Raw genomic sequence first — 25264 nt, 5'->3', positions numbered from 1 at the left:
AATATATTTCCACTCAGACTTAGTAGGCATCAGTAACAGACAGTATGTCTTCCAGCTGTGCTGAAATTATTAACATCAACATAATCAAATTTTATCACCACCTTTTTAGACATGAAAAATTATTTTTCAATGAAAAAGGGTACAGATAAACAATAAGTCTAGGTGGTTATGGAGGTTGAAAAAAAGAAGGATAATATAAGTTACTACAAAAAGTTGTTTTATTGATCCTGCATTTGCAAATATGAAAAGCATTTGAATGACAAACTCTATGAAAGTAATAGCATCATGACCTATGAAAAACATGTCTATCCCTCCATAATCACAACCTAGCCAGTGTCAGTATCTGTGAAGACGTATTCTTTGAGAGTTTCTTTTCACTTGCATCCTACTATTTTGAATTCTGATATGAGACAAAATTGACTTTTGCATCACGGAAAATTTTACCTCTCCTGGGGGATTTTTTTACCTATATGTAAAGCAGACAAATGGAGATTGCTAAAACCTTTTCAGCTGCATACAATTTGAATTAAACAACTATTCTTTTCCTACTAGGGTTCCTCTTGTGAGGGAATGATTTGAATTTAACGTCAAAAAAAGCCCTTGATCTGTTGTCCTTGCAAAAAGGACAGATAACTTAGCAGGTTAATACATACCTTCATCAGCAACATTAACACTGAGAAAAAGGAAAAAACTGCCATACAATAGAATAGATATTGCATCATGTCCTAAATTCTACTCTCAATACCAATAAACTTTTTTGCTACTGTTTTGTCCCAATAATATCTTACATGATCATTTGTAATAGATTTTAATCTGAAAAAACTAAGGCAATTGAAAGTAGAAAAAATATTCACATAGATGAAACGTTATACTCCAAACCAGATCTTGACAAGCTGCATGTGTATGTCTAGAAGAAAGGAACAGAAGTGAAGGGTTCATGCGTGTAGGGTTTCTATGTTTGTTTCTAATGATAACAAAGAAATAAATTGAAGTGCTAGACTGGCTTTCAATTAACTAGATAAAGAAAGAAGCATGAAGATAACTCAAGTCTTATATAGAGATAAATTTTAACAGATAGAGGCAGAGATGTAGAGAACATATCTGTAGCTTCAAAAATGGTGATTCTCCTAAGATTTTAAGATTCTCCTAAAAGCCTTAGCACAGCCCACTAGGTCAACTGAGAACCCCACTCAGGTATACAAAAAGGCTTTTCACATACACTTTCTGATACACCATTTTATGAAAGCTGGTTAAACTGAAGGTAAATGTAGTGACACATCAGCTACGCTAATTCTATTCCCTATGTTGTCACTGGCGCTTTAGTATTTCTATAAGGCATACTTTGCAAAAGGCAGAGATGACAAAGTGGCAAACAGCTGACTGAGTGCTTGTTGAAAGGCTCTTTGACAGTGGCTTCAGTTCATGTGACAGTGATTTTTACTGTTATTGATAATAATGTTCATAATGGTATAAGAGGCTACCTACATTCATATAAAAATCACAAAAATAACATAACATTAATTTTACTGTGAATTGTGGCTATAAGGATATATCGATTTCAGTGGCAATCAGCAGGTGCTTATAGTCAGGCATGTTCTTTCGAATTATGTTAAAACAGAAGTGTTTTCTTTCCAACATACTATATCATTTACAAAGTAATTTGAGAAAAGAAAAATATGTAACATATGTAAAGTTTGGTTTTGGAGGAATCCTGTTATTGATAAATACTGTTTTTTTTCCAAGGTTATTTCAAAAATGCAAGTTTTCACCATTTATTGCTGCAGTCGGAGCAAACATGCATATAATGTACTCTCTCATGAATTAAAGGCCTTCACTTCTGTAGCTTAGGAGCTCAAAAAGTAAAGTGTGAAACTGTCTTCTGAGTTTTGCTCACCAAGAAAGGTTGGCAATTCCCTTAATAAATGCAACCTACTAACACCTGCATGGAGAGTAAGACGAGACCAACAATCCACTTAATGGTCAAAGTTATAACAAAAGTATAGTGGCTTGAACTTGAACCTTAAAAAATCAGAAAAGGAAATAAAATCCTTTGGGGCAGTTGGATTTATTCATATTCTTATATTGGTTGAAATAAAATCTTTTATTTTTCCTTTAAAAATCAACAGATTTCATAAAAGGTTTCCTATTCCTGTGAATAGTGTTTGAAATACCATTATAACTGAATTTTGTGGTTATAGCACACCAGGAATTATTTCCTACAAGTGAGATTTGCTCTCTGTTTAAGACAAGCAAAAATTCCTAAAGAAGCAACTACTAAATGCTTTATAAATATTTCAGCAGTAATTCTTAAACTGAACAACAGTGGGTAAAATTACTTTATCAAGTGATGCAAAAGAAGTTGACAATTAAAAATAGTTAATTTCCGTTATGTTTAGAAAGAGGTGAAGTTGAGGGGGCGTAATTTTACATCTAGCTGTTAGCATCATCTCCCTTTCAGATCCATCATTCTTCTATTTTTTTGTTGTTTTTTGGAAACAAATCACACATGAAGTTGGAAAGAAAGTGGAACTACTTTGGCTGTTTAGATAAAAAGTTTTTGTTCTTTTTAAGCTCAGGTTACCTGTGTTGTGTTTTATAAGTAAGTACTTAATGAAGTGAATAAAACCTGTAGTAGCTTTAAAAGCAGTTCCTTAATCTATTTCAGGGGCTTCCTATTTCACAGCTTTTTTTAATAGATAATGGCTTTTCCCATTGGAGTGGCTCAGTAGTCAGTTCTACCATTTGGTTCTTCAGACTTAAAATGTAGTAGGTGGGCAAACATATACAGGACTGTAGGACATCTGGGGTCTGGACATAGGATTGTACTGTTTATACAAGATGGGGCAAATGAGGATAGGTAATGGGGGTAATGAGGAATCCAGCATTTCTCTCCTTTCCTCTTTAGCTGTTGTTTTTAGTGTTCCTATTCTATCTCTTCATATGCAGTCAAGCAATTTTGCTGTTGAAGATAACCATAGAATGGGATTTTGTGCATTTGTTAATTTAGGGAGCATGATGAGGGTCCTGTAGTAACTGCTCTGCTAGCTGAAGTCTCTAGCCACAGGAAGTTTCCAGGTACATTCTGTGGAGAGCTGAAGCATGACTTTATGAAAGGTGATAGTTAAATCATCACAACTCCATTTGACTTTCTGGTTTTTTTATAAATTGGGTAAGTACTTCTAATCCAGTTCTAGAATGGAAAATTAGTGCCAAAATGTTTCACCAAAACCACAGATGGAGTCTGTCACAATCAGAATTAGAATACATTGATTTTATCTTCTTGGTCCAGTGTCTAAGCCTTTAAACAACGTTCTGTTGTGACCCAAGCAAGTTTCTTGCTAGCTCACATGTCAATCCAGCCTTGCAGAATCAATGTCTTCAGATAAGTGATTCACCTGGATTGTCTTAGGGCTAATAAACCAGTGATTCAAAAGCTGAGTGACCCAAAGGGGTCCCGTTCTCTTTTGTAAAAAAACCTAGATATTTTTAGACACTCTGTATTTTTAATTTTTCCATGATATGGAGATAAGTTTATTTGTACAGTTTTAATAGGAGTTAGAGTAGTGTTATTTCAGTATATTCTGAAAGTTGTCATAGGCTCCGTATTGTCATCTCACCTGTTATTCTCCCTATCTAATACTTATTTTTCACAAAAAATATATTAATGTTTAAATCATTTGAAAGGTTTTTTTATTATGCTTTTGGAATTAAGCTTTCCAATGGAGTACATTAGACCTACACAAGATGTCAGCATTAGAAAACATGCTTACCAAAACACTTAATGAGGCTTATTTATCACCTCCTCAGTGTGGAATAAGTGCCATGGAAAAAAAAATAACCTCCTGTCAGATTTGGTTCTATGGCAGCTTAAGTTAATTTAATTCTAGCTACCATGTCCATGATATTCCCTCTCCTTCACTTTCAGCAACTGTAGTGGCATTCCAACTCTGTTGAATCATTTCAGTACGTTCTCCAGGAAAAAACTATTTTAAGAAAATAATGTGAATAGTTTCCTGGCAGATTGGAGCATTGAAATGGTTCGGTGCATGATCAGGCAAACACCAAAATTAGTGTAAGAGGAGTTAGTGTAGATCTAACTGGAAGGGAAGGCAGGACTTTGGCAATTTAGAACAACAAGAAGCAGGATTGCTATATTATGGCCTTGCTTTTATTCTCTTCCCTAGATATCCTCTGTCAGGGTAACAATAATAAGTTAGGATGTTAAGTGTATTCCAGCATGGACCTTCATACACGTGCGTGTGATGGAAGTAAAAAATAGGCTGAGAATAGCTCTCCTAATATTTTACAGTTTTACCAACTGTTCTTTACTTTGAAATACACACAGATATGCCATGATAATATATAGGAGCATTATAAAGAACTAAAGATTGCAGAAATCAGAAAAATTGTAATTGAATTATATATATATTTTTAAAAAAAATAAAAGCCACATGTTTCATTTTGTTTCCTAGCCAACAACGTTCTTATAGCTTGCAGTATGCAGAGTGCAACGTATTGATTTGGCATCCAAAAATACCTATGCAGCCCTAAAGATTGTTAGTGATTACTTCTTCATCAGGGAGCAGAGGGTCACCAAAGGAAAAAAACCTGAGGATATGATGTTTTACACATTTCAGGGATTTTCTTCATTCAGACTGACCGTCTCCTGAAGGGACTCCATTTACTTAGAAACTGCTTCATGATGTGAACCATAATTGGCTGCGACTTAAGAATGATCCCAGATGAAACATGAATGCAAATGTACTCACAGTAAATTTTTATTTTTCTAAACATTAGACTACAGATGGAAGAGTTTCCACAATCATGAAAAAATTGGGAAGCTCCCAGATTTAGTGGAATTGATGCACCAGAAAGCCTTGTGAAACAAATAAAGCAAGAAGAAAAGGACTATATTCATCTGCATACTGGAAGAAGGAGAGAAATATATTAGCAGTTGTCACTCTTTCCCCATTGCATCAGAGGAAATTGCTTGGCAAGCATCAAGAGAGAAATCTAAATGATATGAAGTAGCTACATTATACTCCAGCAGAGAGTAAGAGATGTAGGACCTTCGCAGAACAAAGTGCTGTAGAACAGTTTGTAACATAGGCACATCTGGTTTATCGAAACAACTTTTCTTTTCCCTAATCAAAAATAACATTTCTGAGGTGATGAAGTAGAGTGATTCTGTATGCAGCTTAGGACATACTTTCAGTGGTGTCTCAAGGCAATCATGAGATACAATATCTTTGTACAAAATCACATGTCTGATTTTTCTTTCAAGTTCTGGTGCTTTAGAAGCATTTGTAATGTTTGCTGACCTTCTATCAGTAGTTTCATTTTGGGGTCTTAAAATTGATTTCTCTCATTTTGACTTTTGAAGCTATAAGATGGGCTTTGATCTGTTGTCCAGATTTGTGCAGTAGCCCCAGAAGCAGCTTTTAAGTATTAGATGTGTCAGCATTTAAAGCATATCAAGAGTGCCACATGTGAAGAAAGATCTCCCTGTTTCTCTTTGGATATAAAAAGCTTTTGTCTGATACATATTGATGGATCGTGTTCTTTTGATATTGAATGCTTGTGATATTGATATTAAATAAAAGGAATTAATGTGGAACTCAAGAGTACCTATTGGGACATCTTACTGTGCCTCTCCTGTCATTTGAAGTTTCTCATTCAATTTTCAGTATGCCTGCATAGCAAAATCAAAACATGATTGTAGAATGTATTAACCACCTATGTTAGTTTAATCAAATTAGGATCAGTAAATGAAGACAGAACAGTACAGGCTTTGTTGCTTATTGTCAGTCAGAGTAGACACTCTTGGGGATGCCCAGTGCAGATTCTGGTTGCTAGCACTTGCTAAGATTTGTGTTTCCAGTCTTTACTACTACTATTACTTATGTGTATTAGAAAAAATGTGGATTTGTCACCAAATACTATTATCATGCTATTGTTTTGTTGTGTTGGTAGGTAACTGCCAAAATCTTGATCCTTTCTCATACATGATTGCTGGGCTTGTCTTGATGATGGGCTTGTCTGTCTTACAAGTATAGAAACACGTAAGGTACCTATGTGCATAGTAACTTCAGAACCACAAACGTGGGATCATGGCTTTTACACCTCGCTTGCTCTTTGGGCATGAGTTGTAACTAGGCAGTGTTGTGCCGACGCCTGGTCAGCCAAGTTAAAAGCTCTGTCACACTATATGGATGAGTACCTAGTGATTAATGGTTCTAGTAAAGCTTCGTATGTCAACATAGCACTGTGTAGTGCTAGGTATATTATTTGACCTTTATTCCTGCTAGCTTGAGTGTTTCTTCATTGTGTGGTGTAATTTATTTGACTTATTTAATATATCTTGCATTTTACTTGAGTTTTATATTAAGATTTGGCAGGAGCTTCTGGCTCCAGTACACAAAGAAGTGAATGGTGATCTTTCCTGTGGGGAAATATGTGGGTTGCCAGTTGGACTATGCTGCAATAGCCAAGTAGAGTGTTAGTTTAACACCAGTAGAAGTGGAGAATGAGACAAAGACCCTGTCGGTAGTTACACCAACAATTCCTTGATGCCATCATATTTATATCTGCCCAGAGGCAGCAGCATGCATTAGTAGACTCCATTCTGTGGATACAGTGCAATTTTATACAAATACATTTTTCCATTTGAATACAAAGAAATAGGATTTATTATCTTCAAGATAATAATGTGGTACTATATGTTCAAGGAAGACTGCATTTTTTAGGTAAAACAGTTAAGTGGTCATATAACTTTTGATCCCTATAGCTTCAAAATAAATGTAATTAAATACTTTTGTGAGGAAAAAAAAAAAAAAAAAACACAAAAAGATCTGGTTAAATTCCAATCTTCCTGTAAGGAATTTGGCAAACAAAAAACTGGAAGTTTACTCATTCTTCCCGATTGTCACCTAAATGCATTAACCTGGGTTAATCAAATATAGACATGTTTTTAACCATTAAATTTGATTACAATATCACTGGTTTGATTTGTTGTTTTTTTTAAATATATGAATCATTATATAACAACAGTAGAATCTCCGTCCATTCTACTTTTAGAAAGTAAAAACATTCATCTTTTAATGTCTTGATTCTCTACAACTTAATATGTGATCACATCTTTTATTTTCCACACAACAAATGAGCAATTATTGACTTCTGATTTGAATAAAACAACCTATGGTTGCATAGGCAGATGAGAAACTGTATGTTCAATTAATTCTTGATGTTCAATATAAATTTAGCACTTGTCCTTGAATAATGTCACCTGTTTCTTCCTGTCCCACTCCATGCTGCTGTCTCCTTTGTGCCAGCTTAAATGTTTACTCTTTGCAGTAAACACCTTAAGGATCTAATACTTCACAAATCAGCATAACAAAAAAAAGAACAACCAACAATGCCAAAACCAAACCAAAACCATCCCCTTTGTCGTGATCCATCCTCTGAATACCTACATGAAAGCTTTTGTCATTAATGAAGGGCAGTGTATTGTGGTAGCATCCAGGCATCCAAGAGGTCTGAGAGACCACTTATTTCCATGTCACTGTCAATATTTGGCTTAAACTGCTCATGAAAATAGTGTTAGTTTTCACAAAAATCACCAATTGTCCTATGAGGCACGTGTTTAGGTCCCTGAGTATGCATACAGTTCGACACTCACTTAGGAAATTTGGAAAATTCAGTCTTCAAATAATTAATCGCTGTTTAAATCTGACTTCAAATAATTTTTCTTAGTCATTTTCCTAATGTGCCATCACTGAAAAGTCTAAGAATGCAATCTGATACAATGGTTTTAAATGCCCATGAGTCAATGAAAGAAATATGGTCTTTCTCCTTTTTTTTGGCTTAATGGGTTGTATCTTTTATCTTGTCACATAGTTCAATGGCATAGAATTACAATAGATTAGTTTTGCAATTATCAAACTCTTCAACTTCTCTTTGGCATTTAACGAACCTCAGAAGCTGTTTATTGCTTCATATACTTTGCCATCATGAATATTAGCCTTTAATTAACTGGAACTCTAATCTTAATCTTTCTGGCTATGTTGCAATGAAATAACTTTGTTAGGTTGAATAAGATAGTATTTGTTACAGTTTTTCCAATAAATGGAATACTTTCAGAATACTACCTTTTTAGTCAGTAATTGTAAGAATATAAAATGTAAGACAAAACCTTTTTTTGGTATATTTTACTTAGCAACATAAAGTCACGGAGAAGACTCAGCTGAGAGGGACCTCTAGAGATCATCTGGTCCAGCATTCTGTTGAAAGCTGGGTCTTAGATTTGTTTTTTCAGGTCCTTGGCAAGCCAAATCTTGAATATTTTCAGGGAGATTCCACCACTTCTCTGGGCAACCTGTTCCAGTGTTTACTTTTTCTGATGGTGAAGAATTCTTTTCTTGTATCCAGACACAATGTCCCTTGAAGAAGTTTGCACCTAATGCCTCTTGTCCTGTCCATCCTTCTGAAGAGAATACCTCCATCTTCCCTATCTGTTAGGGACTGTAAAACTGTGATTAGATCCTCCCCTGAGCCTTCTCTTATCTGGGCTGAACACATCCAGTTTCTTGAACTTTCTGTCAGAATCAACTCTAATGGTCTTCGTGGTCCTTTGCTAGACTCTGTTCATTTTTTTCAGCTTTTGTCATGAACTGGGAGGACCAGAATTGGACACAATATTCCAGGTGTGTCCTAACAAATGTCAAGTAGGGTGGAACTCCTTGATCTGCTGACTATTCCCTTACCGATGGAACCCAGGGTTCATCCTGCCCTCATTGCTACAAAGGCACTGCTTGCTCAAGTTTAGTGCTGTCCGTGAGAATCCTCAGGTCCTTTTCAGCAAAGCTACACCTCAACTAGTCAGATCCCACACAGCTTGTACTGCTGCTTGGGATTATTCTACCTCATGTGCAAGACATCACATTTATGCAGTCCTTTTTGGCCCTGTTTTCTGGTTTGTGAAAGCCTATCTGCATGGTGGCTATTCCTTCTGGTGTATAGTACCTCTCTTCCCAGTTTGGTATGATCCATAAACTTGGTAAGCAAGCATTCAGTTCTCTCATCCACATCCTTTATAAAGATGTTGAACTGCAGCAAACAGAATACCAACCTCTTGGAACTCCCTTTGTGACCAGCTGTCCATGAGCTGGTAGAAGCATCTTAGTCTTACCCTAAAGGTTCAAGCCATAACATTTCTGTAAGATTTTGAAAAGCATAGTTTATGTAAGCAGCTTTGTAAGTCATTTTTTCAGCTGTCACCAGGATCAGTAGGTATTATCCCTCTGATTTCTACGTTTTTTCCCTGAATTTATGGTCCAAATGTGTCTTCAGAAACTGTCACATTGCAGCTAGGAGGGTCCTAATGAGTTGTACATGGAAAAATGCTAGATCTGCATGAGCAAAAGAGCTATTAAGAAAGTTCATTCAGCTGTTAGGAAAGACCGTTCAACGATTTTATATTGTGAGAAACCTATCTTCTGTATGAAAAGCAAAATAGAGCTAAAGTTGACCTTGTTTCCTGAAGAACTTGACTGGCCTAAAGATTTTGAGGCAGCTTCTCACTGTGGATACTCTGTTCTAATTGTTGCTTTTTTATTACGTTTTTACAGCAATTAATCTGAATCTGTGACTGGCATTCCTGCATTGTGATAGTCTGCAAGTAGAAAACAAAAAGAATTCTAGTCTCCAGAAGTGCTACTTAAATCTAAGTATAGGAAAGTAAATATATAAAACAAAATAGATCAGGAATTATAAGAAGTGAAAAAGTAAATTGTACCTGTATATTTTTCCTCAGGTGGACTGTTGAAGATGCATGGCTAGAATGACTCAAAGAGAGGTCTGCATAAGAGAACAGTATTCAGAATACCAAATATGATAGTGATGGTCCCCCTGGTAATAAAGATAGGAAGGAAAGGAAACTATTTGCAAAAGGTAAACAGCATTAGCTCAATGCAGCCACTCTAGCAAATGCCTTGTAATCTACCTTTATCAGCTGCAAACAAAAGTAACAAGTTGCCTCCATGTAATAAACTTAAAGCAGAGCAACAGTACTCTTCAATCTTTCATGGTGCCATTTCTTCAATGCAGGGACAGTTCCACTCTCTTCCTGATTGGCGATATTCCTTTGTTCTAGGCAGATCTTAGGCTCATTCCTGTCTAGATCGTTTCATTGCTTTGGAGCCAGTTGCTGTTCCTGGAATTTAAAAGGTCTCTATGCTTATTACATACTAAACTGACAAGAAAAACATCTTCAAGACAAAGGGAAAAACAACAGTTCTCTCTATAAACTATTTTCAAGTTAATTCTCTAACTATACACACTACTTTGCTAGTTATACAGTATGAGAATTATGAGATGCATAAGATGGGTAAGAAACTTCATATTGAAATGGAGACAATAATGATGTGATGTTGAAATGAGAGAGATAATAATAGATGAAAGTTATTAATGGAAGTTCTCAATAAGTGGTTTTAGGGCTAACCTTATTTCATATTTTCATTAGTGACCTTGACAAAAAAAAAATTAGGATTGTATAATGAAATTTATAGTTGACATAATGTTTGGAGTTGTTATTAAAACTGATGAAGATCATGGTGTCACACAGATAGAAGTGGAACCCCTTGAGAACTGGTGTAATAGAAATGGAATTAAATATAATAGTACAAAGTACAAGATAATGCACTTAAAACTAATGGCAGGAAATTCTGTTATTAACATAGAGTTCATCAACTGGAAAAGATAGTTGCCGTGGCAGTTAATCAAAGGATAACTGTGAGACGCCAGCGTGCTGTGGCCAAGAGAGACTAAATGTAATGCTAGGAGATCTACCAGACAGACAATTTTGTGTGAAAAAGTATAATACTCATTGTATTTCTGATGACTGATAATGTGGATTTAGTAAACCTGAATGGATTTCTCTTTCATCAACTTTTCCAGTCACAGCTTGAAGGTACAGAAACTTTTAGGATGCCGAACACTTTTGGCAAGGAGTTCTATAAATCTGCTACTTGCTGCATGAATACATAACTACTTCTGTGTGTTCCAAACTTGTCAGTTACTCAATTTTTTTGATGCCCTGTTCTTTTACTGAAGGAGACAGTGGAAAATCTGTCCTTATTCATCCTCTCCATGAAGTCATGATTTTATAGATCTTTATTTTATTCCTCCTTTTTTATAATTTTTGATTTTATTATTTTCTTCTGAAAGCCATTCCATAACCTCAGTTGTTATCCTCCTCTGAACCTTTTCTAATTCTACCATAGCTTTTTTTGAAGTGGCAGATCAGAGTAGGCATACTATTTAAGACGTGTTTTCTAACCACTGAAGTAAGGATAATTACAAAAGTCTTTCAAGAGGCAAGGCACAAATAAACAGATTTGTAATCAATTTTTGAAAGACCTTGTATATATAATAGAGGAATATTAGAGGAATAATAGAGGAATGGATTTGATAACCAAGATTCTTTTAGTCCTTCTAGTTTCTTTAATCCTGATTAAAGAATAGGAAGAAGTCAAATTAACACAAATATATTTTCTAGAAAATTTGTGAAAGTGCAGAAAAAGCTTCATAGGGAGTTTACTAACATGGGTTGGGAAAAAGAAAATGTTTGGTTTCATGTAAGATGCAGTTTGGGATTGCACGATGGTAGTCTGAAAGAAATAATTAAGATTGTATCTCATGTACTCAAGATAATATATTCTTTATCAGTAATTTAAGCTAAAATTTAATAGAACAGTGACCCCTAATATTTTACAGAAAATAATGTTTTAAAGGATATGTGAAGGTCCTGTGTGTGAAAAATACACAAAAGAACATAGATGCTTTTCTAATGGCCTCAAATGAGCAGTGACTCATAGACTTGCCTGAAATGCAAAAAAAAAATTAAAGACAAATGAAAGTACTTATACTAGTGGCACAGAACAAATTGTTCCTCTGCAGAACAATAAGTGTAGATTTATTTATATTGGTTAGAAATGCTTTTCTTGGAGTATTACTCTCAACTGTTGCAAATATATTTACTAAGCAAAGTTACAGCTATGCATATCAAATCTATTTTCACTAGACATGGTCTATCTGTGACAGCAATATGCAACAATAGGTCAGAGTTTAGTAACCCTAGTTTAAGCAATTTGTAGTAAAGTACAGTGTAGGCATATGACTAGTGCACCCCTCTACCTCAGACAGTGGAAAATGATGTCAAAATACTTTGGAGGAAAAAAGTGCCAAGTCAGATTTAGATCTGTTGTTAGCACTAATGAAGCACAGGATGTTACATGTTCGCATTCTGTTCACTGTAAAGCTGAATGTACTACTAGAAACTAACATAAGGGTCACTGGAGACATAGAGACAAATAGAACAATACAAAGTACTGGGTATGATTTATGATCGCTGAAGCTCTCACCTTTTTTTGGAAAAGACACTTTCCATGTTATAAAAGGTAGCAAGTAATAAAGGGACTTTTGAAAGAAGAAATATGCAGAGAATTGTAGGAAGTTCTTATCCCATATGTATGGCTATAAAACCAAAGAAAACGGCAAGAGTTTCTCAAGGAAGAATCAGTTGTCAAGGACATTTGAGAATAGTTTAGCTCTCTTAGTCTCTTCTAGCATTTGAGGTTAGCTTTGTTAATTATCTTAAACAATAGATTTCTTATAAGTACTTGAACTTCTATTATCTTAGTGCCAATTGTTAGTTGCTGTTACTCCTGTTTGGCTGAGAAAAAAGTTCCAGCGTGAACTTTTTGGAATTGGACTGTCATTCAGGCACTCAGGCTACACAATCTGCTGACCAGCAATAACTCAGATAAGAAACTTAGTAGAGCTGAATCAAATTTCTTCCTCTAAGGCAACGCAGGCAGAGGGGAGAGGTCTGAGAGAAGACTTTCTTTCATTTCTTCCAGGGCTTCAGCCATCAATACTGAAAGGCCGGAAGTCATATGAAAACCCTATCCATAGCATTTGAGGAAGGGATATGGTGAAGAAGGTTAGGTAATGGCCAGAGAAGGACAATGAAAAGTGAGGACAGTTATATTCAATGGAAACCAAGTCAAATGACTTCTATAAAGAAACAAACAGAAAAATATTTCTCAAGGAGAAATGCTTAATTTTCCAAGAACTTCTACTTCATAGCATGAATACATTCTTGTTGTTTTATTCTTGCTTAAAAATGCTGTGATAATGGAGACAGCTGCAGTTTTTATGGGACAATCTGAAAGTAGTAACACAAAAAAGCAGTTAACAAAACCTGTAGATCATTGCCAAAATATGCTTTCAAAGAAGTGAAGTTTAGCATGTAAAGAAAAAAACATATAAATTAGGCTTTTTCTAAAAGTATATTACTACTGACAAAAGGTTTTTTTGTCTTCTTTGGTTTTTGGTTTATTTCTTTTTTTTTTTAAAGGTAAGAGGGCCTCCACTTGCAGGAGCATTTAAAGAAAGACCGACAAAGCCCACAGCATTTCGCAAGTTTTATGAGCGAGGAGACTTCCCAATTGCCCTTGAGCATGATACCAAAGGAAACAAAATCAACTGGAAGGTAAGTGATGACACAGCTATAACAGCCCGCTGAGCTTATTGAAGTGACATCTCTTTGTCAAACAAAGTTGGCTGATAAGTAAATAAACTGAAATAATTTCTTAGCAAATAGAAGATGGTGGGGAAGCCATTAGAGAAAGGCCCCTGAGTCAGCTGTCTACCTTGGCTAACAATTAAATTTTATGCTGTAAAAAGGAAAATGACAGAGTTGCTTTGCCTTAGAGAATTGTTTCCTGCCCAATTCGTCTCTATTTTTATGAGGACCTGGCAATGCAGCCTGTTTCAAGCAGTCCATCAAATGATGGAAGTGGCTGGATACAGTGAGCAGCAGCCATTTATCTCCCCCAAATTTCACCTTCCTGCAGGACGCTTCCAAATAGAAGCTTTAATTACCTAAATGGATAGGTCAAGATTGCCTGCTCCCTGAAAATGCAGAGCAGAATACAAAGGAAGGCAGATTCTCATTCCACAGCTGTACTCTCAGTCTACAGCATATGTCAGACAGCGTAATCGCTGTCAGACGTGCCCCTGTTAGAGCCTGACCTCCACTGCTGAAACCATTACAGCTCCGACATTTCTCTGACAAAAGGTTAATTGGCTTCAAAATAAATGTATTGCCTAATGACTCCATTCTAATGCGGCTGTGTTTCTCTCTAAAAGGCTTGGTGATGTTATTTGTAAAACTTGCCAATCTTCTAAGTAACTACCACAGACTTTTAAATTTAATTTGAAAAATGAATGCTGATCTTCAACCTGCTCCTGCCATTTAATTATTTCGGTTATCATGAATTACTTCATTGTTTTCTGTTATTTATTGGACTAGAATAAGATTTTGCTGGAATCAGTGATAGTTACAGGAAATGAACATGATATGCATGAGCAAAATATGTCAGATTTGTAGAGTGTTTTAAATTGTTCATATCAAGAACATGATACCAATTTTGAATATATAGCTATGTTAATTCAACACAAAAAAGAGGGATTTTGCAGTCTTATAACTGATTCTATTCGTAATGAAGCCAACAGTATTAGGCCTATAACATGGTAAGTGGTACTATGTAATTTGTTAGTAACTAGAATTTAAGGTAGTTTTTTTGCTTATTGAAGTATAGAAGAGAGATCTGTGCTATTTTGTTGCCCATAGCAGTGCTGAATCAGGACAAAGAACAATTAATAGTTCTTGCAGCAAAGGAAATCTCTATCCAGCAAGAATTTACCCATGATCAGAATGAGATTCCAGTGCAACTGGTCTTTAGATGACCCTAGAAATACCCTTTCTGGACTAAAACCCACAGGCTTACAACATAAGTCTGCACTCTAATGTTTCATCACCAGTGAAAACCCAAAGATGATTTCCAAGCAACTGCAAAAAATCTGCAGAATTTAGTTTTTATTTTGAGGCACTATCAATCACTCCTAATTTCTTAAAACCAGACTGAGAGATACAAACAATTTACCTCATTTTAATTGCTATTTGACACATACACCTCCATCATAAGGGCTAGCACTCCACTAGATGATGCTAGTGGCTGCTTAGGTGACTAAGGACATGAGGAAATGGAATGAAGCTGTGTCAAGGAAAGTTCACATAGGACATTAGGAAAAGGTTCTTCACTGAGAGGGTGGTCAGTCACTGGAACAGGCTCCCCAGCGAAGCGTCAAACCTGTCAGAGTTCAAGGATCATCTGGATGACACTCTTAGTCATATGATTTAGTTTTAGATAGTACTGTGAGGAGTAGAGAGCTGGACTTGCTGATCCTTATGGGTCCCTTCCAACTTGAGATATTTTATTATTCTATGACATCTTGCTAACTTGCTATCTACAAACCTTCCAAGCACAGCTGAATGTCTAAAATATTTGCTCCCTGTAGCTGACAGTTTGAATTGTTGAAAGCATACTACCTTAAGACAGTCACAATAGCAGAGTCTCTAGTCAAAGATCCACCATGTATTTTTTCTTAACACAATTTGCAATTCTACAGACCTAATGTCTCCCTAGTGTCCAGTGTCCACATACCAGAGTAAAACGCTGGCATGCAGCTAGTGCAATGTAGAACTGAGATGTCATGCAACAGTTGCTTTTGCTATTGCTGTTAATCCTTTCATTCAAAACAAATTATCACTACTTACAGCATGCATCCCAGAAGGCAGCATAGTAACGGACTGTTCCATTCTTACATTAGCACATAGTAGGGTCCAACCTTATTTCCCTTATTTCCATGCCACTTGATTTAGTCACAAATCAATCCAGACTGGTTCTGTGGCAGACACTCAAGAAAACAGTACTGAGGTAGTAGAAGTACTTGAAGCTGTTGCTTAATTTGGCATGCAACCATCATTGATTATTGTGCAGTTTAAGTAGGTGAAGAGGCAAATAGGAGTTTTCTAGTTCAAACGTTACATTAGATAGCTTCTAAAGCCTTAGAGGCTGCCCACTGCTGCAAAAGGGTGAGAATGTTGTTCATCATTAGCTAATATTTAGAAGTGCAGATAAAGTAAGGTCTGTATTTATCACTTGTTTTAAGGAGATGCAAACAGTCAAAATACCCAACATACATCTAATGGCTAATTTTCATCAGTTCATCATATTTATTTGTAAATCTCTTTAAATAAGCAGTTTTTTAAGAAATATTTTTTACTCAATACTGCTTAAATTCATGAAAATTAAAAATATATTTAAATAATGAAATGTGTCTAGGCACAATGTTCTATAAAATCTTGGCTGAACTATATTTATCTGCATGAATCATAATTCTAGTAGAAGGATAAAAAGAAGAAATAAATGGTAACAGTGATATTTTAATCCTACTATAATTGCACAGTATCCATATTTTATTGCAAAAGGAGAGGTTTTTTTGCTTTGTTTAGATGTCACGTATATCATGGTTTGTTTCACTCTTGTTAGTTTGTCTACCAAGTGGTTCATGAGAGAAAACGCAAGAGAGTCTCAGAAACATGATTTGTTCTGACAAAGGAAAATACTACAGGATTTCATTCTTTCCTGCAAAATACGCAGTTGTTTTTTGTTTTTTTTTTTGTTAGCTTTTTATATTTACTGAAACAAATCCAAAATAACCATAATTGTCAGACATCAATTTTTTTTTTAAACACTTCTTCACTCTATAGTAATTCTATGGACGGAATACAGTAATTTTCAGCTAGAACAGAAGAATCTGAAATGTTTTAATATCCATGAATTGCGTTAATATGTGCCAAAAAAATCTGCACAAATGACCCCTGATTATGTCTATGAAAAGAAACCCACAATCTTTGTGACTGACTACACAAATTTCTGGTTTGATTACAATTAAAGTGAAAGAATCCATATAAAATGAATTCAAGACTTTTCATCCCCTTTCAGACGATTTACTAGCAGTAAATGAACTCTTTGTGATATGGCATACGCTCAATGTAATATTCAGTGGTCATTAAATAGAACTGTATAGATATTAATGCCTTTAAAGTGCTGCAAATTTATAATACTCATTTTTTTTTGATAAAGCAATAGCTTTTGAGATCTAGAAATAAACAACTTCTTTGGTTGAATTATTCAACAAATGTCCAAGGGTCTTTCCAAATTTGAAGGATTTGTTTCTGTCCACTAACAGAGAATGAATAATAATGGTGTGGTTTGAAAATGGGTTTCTGATGTGTATCAAATGTAAAACTTTGGAACACAAATTGTTATTAATTTAGAGTTAGATAATAGTAGAAAGTTATCTTTTTAGAAAAAGAATGTGTTAAAATATTTATAAGCCCTTTGACTACTTATGTGGGATCCTGCAGTTCTCTTTTCGCCCATGTATATCACAATTTTATTTCAAAATGAAGTAATATATTCTTTTGCACAATCTCATACCAAACTACGAATAATAAAAGCTCATAGTCCAGGTCAGAAAAGGACTTCCATTTTTAAATATACATTACTGAATTAATAAAGGTCAGAATGCAATTAAACCTTTGACTAAGGAAGTTAATAAAACTGAGAAAGTATTTCTGAATTATTAAGATATGTTTGAAATGCAGTCTTTCTGTATCATACAGAAAGTCTTCAAAATGTTTGAAAAATTATTTTTTTAGGGATCGGGGTTAATTATGAAAGTTATTATGCAGGGGAAAAAAAAGCTTCTATTCTTCAAAAGAATTTTAGCAATTTCAAAACCAAATTCAAAAACACAAACTTCTCAAGCAAAATGTCAAAATGAACATGGTTTCCATCTTTTAGGGTTCATGTTCTTTTCCAGGATAGCTGTGTTCACTAGGGATGTGACTTTTATCATTTTAATTCCTCTTCATTCCCTCTTTCCTACATAGCTTCTTTTTTTCAGGGGCTAGTATAAGCTATGGTAGCAAAATTACTTCTTGGTGGTAGAAACCAGATGCAGTGGTAAAAGAAAGTGTTCTGCCCTAAACATCATGAATTTGAATTCTGCATACACTTTTTCCTTGTGCAGGCACAAGGAAAGAAGGTTCCTTTCAGTAATAGGGATTACAAATAATTTGAACATGACACAGAACTGCAATTTGTATTAGCATCTCTCATTCTTCATTTGGTTTTATCAGCATGTTGCATATTAGTTTATATAAAATTCTGAGCTGCTGTGATTAAGCTGGTACCTATACCCAGCACCAAGAAAAATCTTTGGGGTTTGGTTTGGTTTTGGTATTGGGCTTTGTTTTGGGGTTTTCTCCATAAAATAGCTGTGTTTTAAAGTTTGTTTTATTTTCCTGGAAGTGCAATCTTTTGTGTTAGTTTGTGGGATAAATTTTAAGAAAAAGAAAATCTATTTTTTTATATGAACTGATATAGCTGGAAGGGAGACAAGTATTTAATTGCAGAGCTCTCAAGTAATATCTCTCAGGTTTTTTCCATTTTTTTGGCATTGTCATGACATTAAACCACATGGATAAATACTGTATATTGTTCCCTATGTAGTATTAAGTAAACTTAGGTAACGCTTTCCAAACTTCAAATCCCAAAACAATTTAAAAATAGTTGGAGGGAGCTCATTTACCTTACAGAATAACTCCATTATTATACTAATGTCTTGCAATTTATAGAGGTGAGATGTAATTGTAGAAGTTGAGGGGTTTTCATAGCTTATTGCCATCAGACGGGGAAGCTCCAACTTTCGTTCACCTCTTCTACTATTTCTAAGGAATACATGGCACTGGCACTAATACTTATCAGAGCTCTCTGTGAGTGAATTTATATCACTAACTCAGGGAAAAAAAGGTGGATGTGTTTTTTCTCAATTAGCAACATGTTCACAGGTTTGTGAACTTTGATTACAAAAGGGCCATGAGTGCTAAAGCATGGTGAAGGGGAGAGAAATGGTAGTGAAGTACAGTGGAGACATGGGAGAGAGTTGAATGTTCTCAAAACTTTTTTTATTTCAACAGCAATGAACAGATTAGTTTAGCTGCTCATGGAATTGCAGCCTCAGTTACCTGAAAGCAAAGAGGACAAACTGCCTATGAAAAATAATACTTTTGGATTCATTTTCATATATAGGGATATTATTTTTTTCTGCTTCCACTCTTTGTTAAACTATGCTTAATATCTTCTTAATAAAAGATGTTGAGAGGACACTGTCATCTTAAAGAAAACTTGTAAATCCCCCACAAGTGTCATGCAGAATGAAAACTTTTTGCAAGATTATATACAAAGAGGAGTGGCCATGTATCATGCTTAGGCACAGTGGGTACAGCACAGAGTGGTGTTAGTTTCTATTTTATTTAATGTCTTCATTAATGTTTTAAGAAATAGTTCAGAGTTTTCTTCTGAAACAGAATTCTGTTTATCTTGCCCAGAGGGCTCCTTTTTGAAATTATTTCAGTGATACTTTTTAAGCCTGTCTCCAATGGTATTGGTATAACAGAAAATCTCAGTGTGGGTTCAAGAGAAGGCAGCCGAAAGCAAGAATTTCTTAAACCAGAAATTATAAATAATAATTTAGAGAGACTAAAAATATGAGTGGAGGTAAAGAAATAAAGTCTTGGAGAAACAAATTGTAAATGCTGCCTCTGAGAAAAACAAACAAACAATTATTTTACCAGGTTAAGTGTAAAGGAATAGTTTGGAAAATAATTTTATTTTTTAAAGGACAGTAAAAAACTCAGTTTTCTGTGGAGACAGTAATACAGCAAACTTGAGAAGTGGCATGGTAGCAAGAAAGAATTATTCAGTTTTAAACTAAAAATGTACCAATCATCTTAAATCAGAAATTGTTAGTAATCTGTATACTAAGGCTTACTGAAGCAAGCACAAGCAAATACTGTTCATAAACAGTTGTGTATAGACAAATTCATTATTCATTTATTCATTATTCTTTGTGACTGTGATACTAGTCCCCAACTAATGACTATCAAAGTGCTGTCTTTGCTGATGTGCATGTGACTTTTTCTTAGATTGTTAAAAATTGCAATCACAATTCAGTTCTAGTTTTCTTTTTTAAATGTGTAATACTAAAAAATAGCAACATCTTAATGACTATGACCTGATTTTCATTTAAATGAAAACTCCTTTAAATCTTTTAAGCAATATTGTGTGTGTACTACCCTCTCTATGAAAACATACAAAAGAGCTACACAATAAATGCAATATCTTTTCTAGCAAATAAAACAACAAAATTGCTATTGACTGCATTAGAATGGAATCCTTATTACCATAGATAAATATTATCCATTATCTTGTCCCTTTTTCTCTCTGTGATATTATAAATTTTGTTACTGACCTATTAGGTTTTTAGTCCTTGATAATGCTCATGGGCATCCATTTCTGATCAGTTATAAATTACAATGTCCTGAGTTATCAAAATTATAGAAGTTATGATCATCCTTTTGATAACAGCAGACTTAAATCTCTCTCACATCTAAGAAAGGTTAGTTTGTACCTAATTCCATTTATATTTAATAATGTGTTAATTTTATATTTATATTCAATAGGTACATGGTTGGGTTTTTTTTTCAAAAGTCCCTGTTTATATTGACTCTAGCATTTTATGTGAGATAGCTAAGATTAACCCTCTTTTGTTTACAGACAAAAATAGGGTACTAAGTTGCTGTCCTTCAATTAAGGCAACATTTTCAAAGTTGTTGAGTAACTCTGGGTGCTTTCAGTTTCCATTCCATGTTATATACAGTCACAGAAATTGTTGGAATTGTACGTTTCTCATTTGAAATTTCTACATTGATTTGATCCCATCACTAAGTAACATTAATTCCAAATAAATTTAGTCTGTTCAAATCTTGCTTTTCAAAAGCACAATACTACAATTAATTTTCATTTGAAAAACACTTCTTAATAATAATGCATCAATTAACTGCATGCTTAAAATAGTCATTAAACATTTAGATAGCCAACGGCTCTGTGATATGCATTTTTCTGTTGGCTCATGACTTCCTAATACTAATCTACAAATCAGTCATTACTTTACTCTTTTCTCTCAAGTTGTTTTTCACATCTGAAAAGGAGATGCCTTCGCAGGTCTTAGAAGGAATTTGTGATGTTAGGGATTAAAAAAGAATCTTATCAAAATGCTATTTCAAAACACTGTAGCAAAACACTGTTTTTATGAAATCCCATAACATTCAAAGTAATTATTTCAATACTTACCAACATTCTCATCAGTTGTTTTTAGTTTGTACATTTAAACTAATATTTCTGGTGAAACACTGAATTATGTCACATTATGCATTAGAGGTTACTCGATGCAATCTTTTCTTTCTTACCACTTGTGGCTCACAAAAATTTAATTTTTCCCAGAGTTAGTTTTTTGCAGTCCTCTGGTCTTTTCCATTTCTTTCATATTTATAATTTAAGAATCTAATGAAATGTCTCTTTTCCCCATGCTCAGATGAAATACCATATTTATTGAAAATATGACATGTACGTTTGCTTAACAGCTGAATAATATGTTTCCCTTAAAAAGTAAAGAATGCTTTCCTGGAAGTCACTGAGATCTCCTTTCTTTTGAGAACATCAGTGCTGAATCTGGGGACCAGTGTTCAGCTGGAGTCTAAAACAGGCCTTGCAAAGAGTAGTGACAGTTTACCTGATTCCTATAATACAGAGCTGCCATATTTCAATTATTAATTCCTCTGTGGCTAATTAATAGTTGCAACTTATCCCAGGATTCTAGAAAACAGTAATATTGTGGCAGTTAATTTACTGTTCCTTTCTCCCTGCATACACAATTAAAGCCATTCCTTTATTTGATGTAAATTGCCATCTCTTGAAAGCGTATGGAATGAAAACCCAGCCATGTATCAGAAATAACTTTAATTTAAATTTGCTAAATGACCTCTGAAAGCTAAATGAAAGATTTTCTGCTGAATGGGCTGGTGCTCCCTGGCTGTATAATTTATGTGAGAAATTAGTGCGAATGGTTCACTTTTATGGAGCAGTGCTGCTTGTAGCAAGCCTGCAGAAACAATTTTCCCCCAAGCCTCCATCTGTTCTTCAACCAGGGCATATGCCATCTCATCGAGCTTGAAAGTCAACTGATTTATAACTCCTGAAAAGTGCATAGATTGAAAAGAAAGGTCGACTGCTGCTATGTGACAATGATTTGCTAGGCACTTGGATAAAGACAATTCACATTACTACGGACCCTAGAGGACACAAGTGATGTTGTAAGCTTCAGAAATTGGTAGATTGGCATATAGGACAAAAACAAATTGCTCCTCCTCCTTCAGTTAAACAGCTACCTCTCTTCGTAACGGTGGAAACCTTTTAGAAGGTAAATTGGTAATATACCCCAAGACTTCTTGTTATACTGTGTTTCAGGCAGAATAAGCTTTTCCTAGCTACAAAGGTTGCCATCTAGAAGTGAGAGGACTTGTTCCACTTTAATCTTTAAACTGCAAGCAGAAACATCTGCCTTTAGAAGTGCTTCATGTTGTTTGTCAGAAAGTTTTGTGCAGTGCAATGAACAGAGTTTTGACGAATTTTCTGTTTCTACTCTGATTTCTGAGCCCTATTCCAATTAATGGATGGCTTGTTCTCTGTCCATTAGTTGTCAGTCTTCCTCCTTTTACCTAAATATTGCAGAGTTCTCTGGCAAGTGACAAAACAAATGGAACTGACAACATAAAAATCAATGTGTATTTGATGCTTTCATTTCTGGTAGTCAGATACTGTGACCATTCTACTTTGAGGCTCAGAGATTGAATAATGTCTTCAACTACTTTGTTTTATCAAGTCTGATTTTTTTTTTATAATTTCAGGAAAAAAAAGGCATATAGTTAAGGGCATTTTTAACTTAAAAAAGGTAATGTAAAATTGATGCAAATAGAATCTTTTAATGTGAAAATTGGGGGGCAGATTTTGCCTTGAGAAACACAGAGCTCTAGTATAAAACGTACATGTGAATAGCAGGAAGAATCATCCTCTACAATCCTCTTATTGCTTATTCAAGTATCTGTAGCATCTGTAAAAAAAAGTAAAAATTGCTTTATAGCTTTCTACAATCATCTGATGTTATATAGCCATGGATATCCTGACCTATGCACAGACAACAACACTTTCTGAACATCATATACCTCGATAAAGAAAAGCAGAGCAATGCAGATTAACTAGATCACTATTATGGATTATTTGTATTGTATAAATAGAATCTCAAACACTTAAGTCGGTATCCAGCATGCGTACTGGGTATTTCTATATTGTATATGCTAATAACTGACTAAAGATTATGAAAATGTAGAGCTAGTAAACTGTGACAATTAAATACAAACTGTAAGCATCTTAGTTCACTGTGTTGCAGAGATGTATTAAACAGCTATGATATGGCTTTATAAAATTGTAAATTGTGTAAAGGAGAATGTGAGATGTTTAAGAAAACTTCACACTGTATCTTTCTAACAAAAATTAATAGAGAAAAGTTCACAATCACTGAAAACATTATTTTCTAAAAACATATTCAACAAATGTCTCTACTTCAGAAATGTATTATAATGGATGTCTGTTCTCATCAGGTTTGTGAACCACTATACATTTTGTTACCCTTTCAATGTTTCATTTTTGTTACCCACTATATGTTAAGCAAGTGCATGGGGCGAATTTATCTCCCTCAGTTCCATTTCATTTCCTATGCTGTTTCCAAAGCATAAATTAGTTCATCATCATTTCAGTGTCGTTTTCTTGTCACTAGCCTCTATGAACCTTTCACATCAAATTCATGTTCACATCCACTATGCTGCAGAGTTCTGATCTGGGATCAGCACTGCTCTCATTCCTTATATTGTTATTCTGCTAATTAATAACATCTGTTTGCTTAATACCTAGTTTTATTGTCCTTTTACTTTCTTCCCTGTTGGTTCTTTCATGTATACCTCCTCTTGCTTATCCATGAGGACAGCTCAGCAGGACTTCTATTATGTCTAAATGTGTCCTTGAATAGAAATTGTTCAGCTTAAGATTCATGAAAACTTCCTAAACCAGCAAGACCTAAATTTTAACCTTACCTTCCCCCGCCCCCCCCCGCCCCCAATTCACTTTTCCTTTGAAACTTGTTGTCAACTTGGTTCAATAAAATAGCTATCAATGATGTGGCATGAAAGAGGTCTGTTCCTGCAGAGATTTAAGCATGTACTTAATGCCTTGTGATCAAACCCACTGAAGTGATACTTTTGCTTATACTATGTAGCAGTGGTGTTAGTGACATGATGCACCTACCTCTAAAATGAGAAAAAGATATTTACATTTGTTTGTTTTCAATCATAATCATGTAAATTTCTTAATAAGTGCTAGTTTCAAATTAATGTTATTGCATCTTTAGGACATTAATGGCCAAGACTTTTAAAAATGAAACTCATTTAAATGTGTCTGATAAAAACAATATTGAGGTGGTTGAATTGTGCCTTTTTTTATGAAAACTTTGAAGACTGAGACTATATTCATGTTTCAAATAGCAATGTGGATATTTGACAGTAGTAATAGTATGTGGCAAGTTATCAGGGCTAAAATAAATTATCTTAAATATTTAAATGAGATAGTTCCCGTTGGCTTTCAGCTTTTGCACATTAATGCTCAGGAAACAGGCAATTGTAGAGAATTGTAAATACTGCAGTTTTTGTGCTACGTGACAGAATCTGTGGGTTGCTAGTTTTCTCTCCTGTGACTTCCTTTGATATCACGCCAAAAAATGTATCTTACTCTGGTTTTAAAGGAATACTAGCTAAACAGTCTCTCTATAACAAAACATTCTAAATGCTGTAGGACCTAGTGGAAGTCTATATTTATAACATCAGAGTTAAAACCCAAAACAACCTAACTGGCACATTACACTTAAAAAGAATTAATGTAAATCTTATGCATTGGAACTGATTTTCTGTGTTTTAATTAATACTATGTTTATATGTGCAGGCAAATCTATGCTTTATTTAAAGAATTATTACAAAAAGGTAGACAAATAATATCTCAGAAGATCATAAATAATGATTTTTAAAGACGTGTGAATATTCAGATGAAAATTTCCTCAGGCTACAATGAGGCTAAAAAAGGGTGTTGCTTACAGTGTAATCTAAAATTCAGTCTAAAAATATACCTCTTTAGGAACATGAGTTTTATTGTAATGCAGGGAATCTCATCTTATCATGAAGACTAAGCGCACTGAAGTAGTGTTCTGGTCTGAAAAAATAACACAATTAAAGTTGGAGTGTTCTGTTCATATCCAAAGAAATTGTACTAGGGTCAGAAGCTAGTGA

At 34.6% G+C, this 25264-nt stretch overlaps 1 protein-coding gene across 5 annotated transcripts in view; it reads left to right on the top strand.

The window, feature by feature from the left end:
• The window catches only part of PACRG (parkin coregulated), a 247888-nt gene that overhangs the window by 48205 nt on the left and 174419 nt on the right, over positions 1 to 25264 (top strand). For all 5 annotated transcript variants that reach the window (XM_074580292.1, XM_074580293.1, XM_074580290.1 and 2 more), the window contains exon 3: positions 13418 to 13552. In XM_074580292.1, coding sequence (XP_074436393.1) covers positions 13418 to 13552 — 135 coding nt within the window. The remainder of the gene's footprint in view (positions 1 to 13417; positions 13553 to 25264) is intronic.

The sequence above is a fragment of the Larus michahellis genome, chromosome 3, assembly GCF_964199755.1.
Source record: "Larus michahellis chromosome 3, bLarMic1.1, whole genome shotgun sequence".
NCBI classification, from domain to species: domain Eukaryota; kingdom Metazoa; phylum Chordata; class Aves; order Charadriiformes; family Laridae; genus Larus; species Larus michahellis.
Note: the sequence above shows the minus strand (reverse complement) of the source record. Positions and strands in the feature narration are given on the sequence as shown.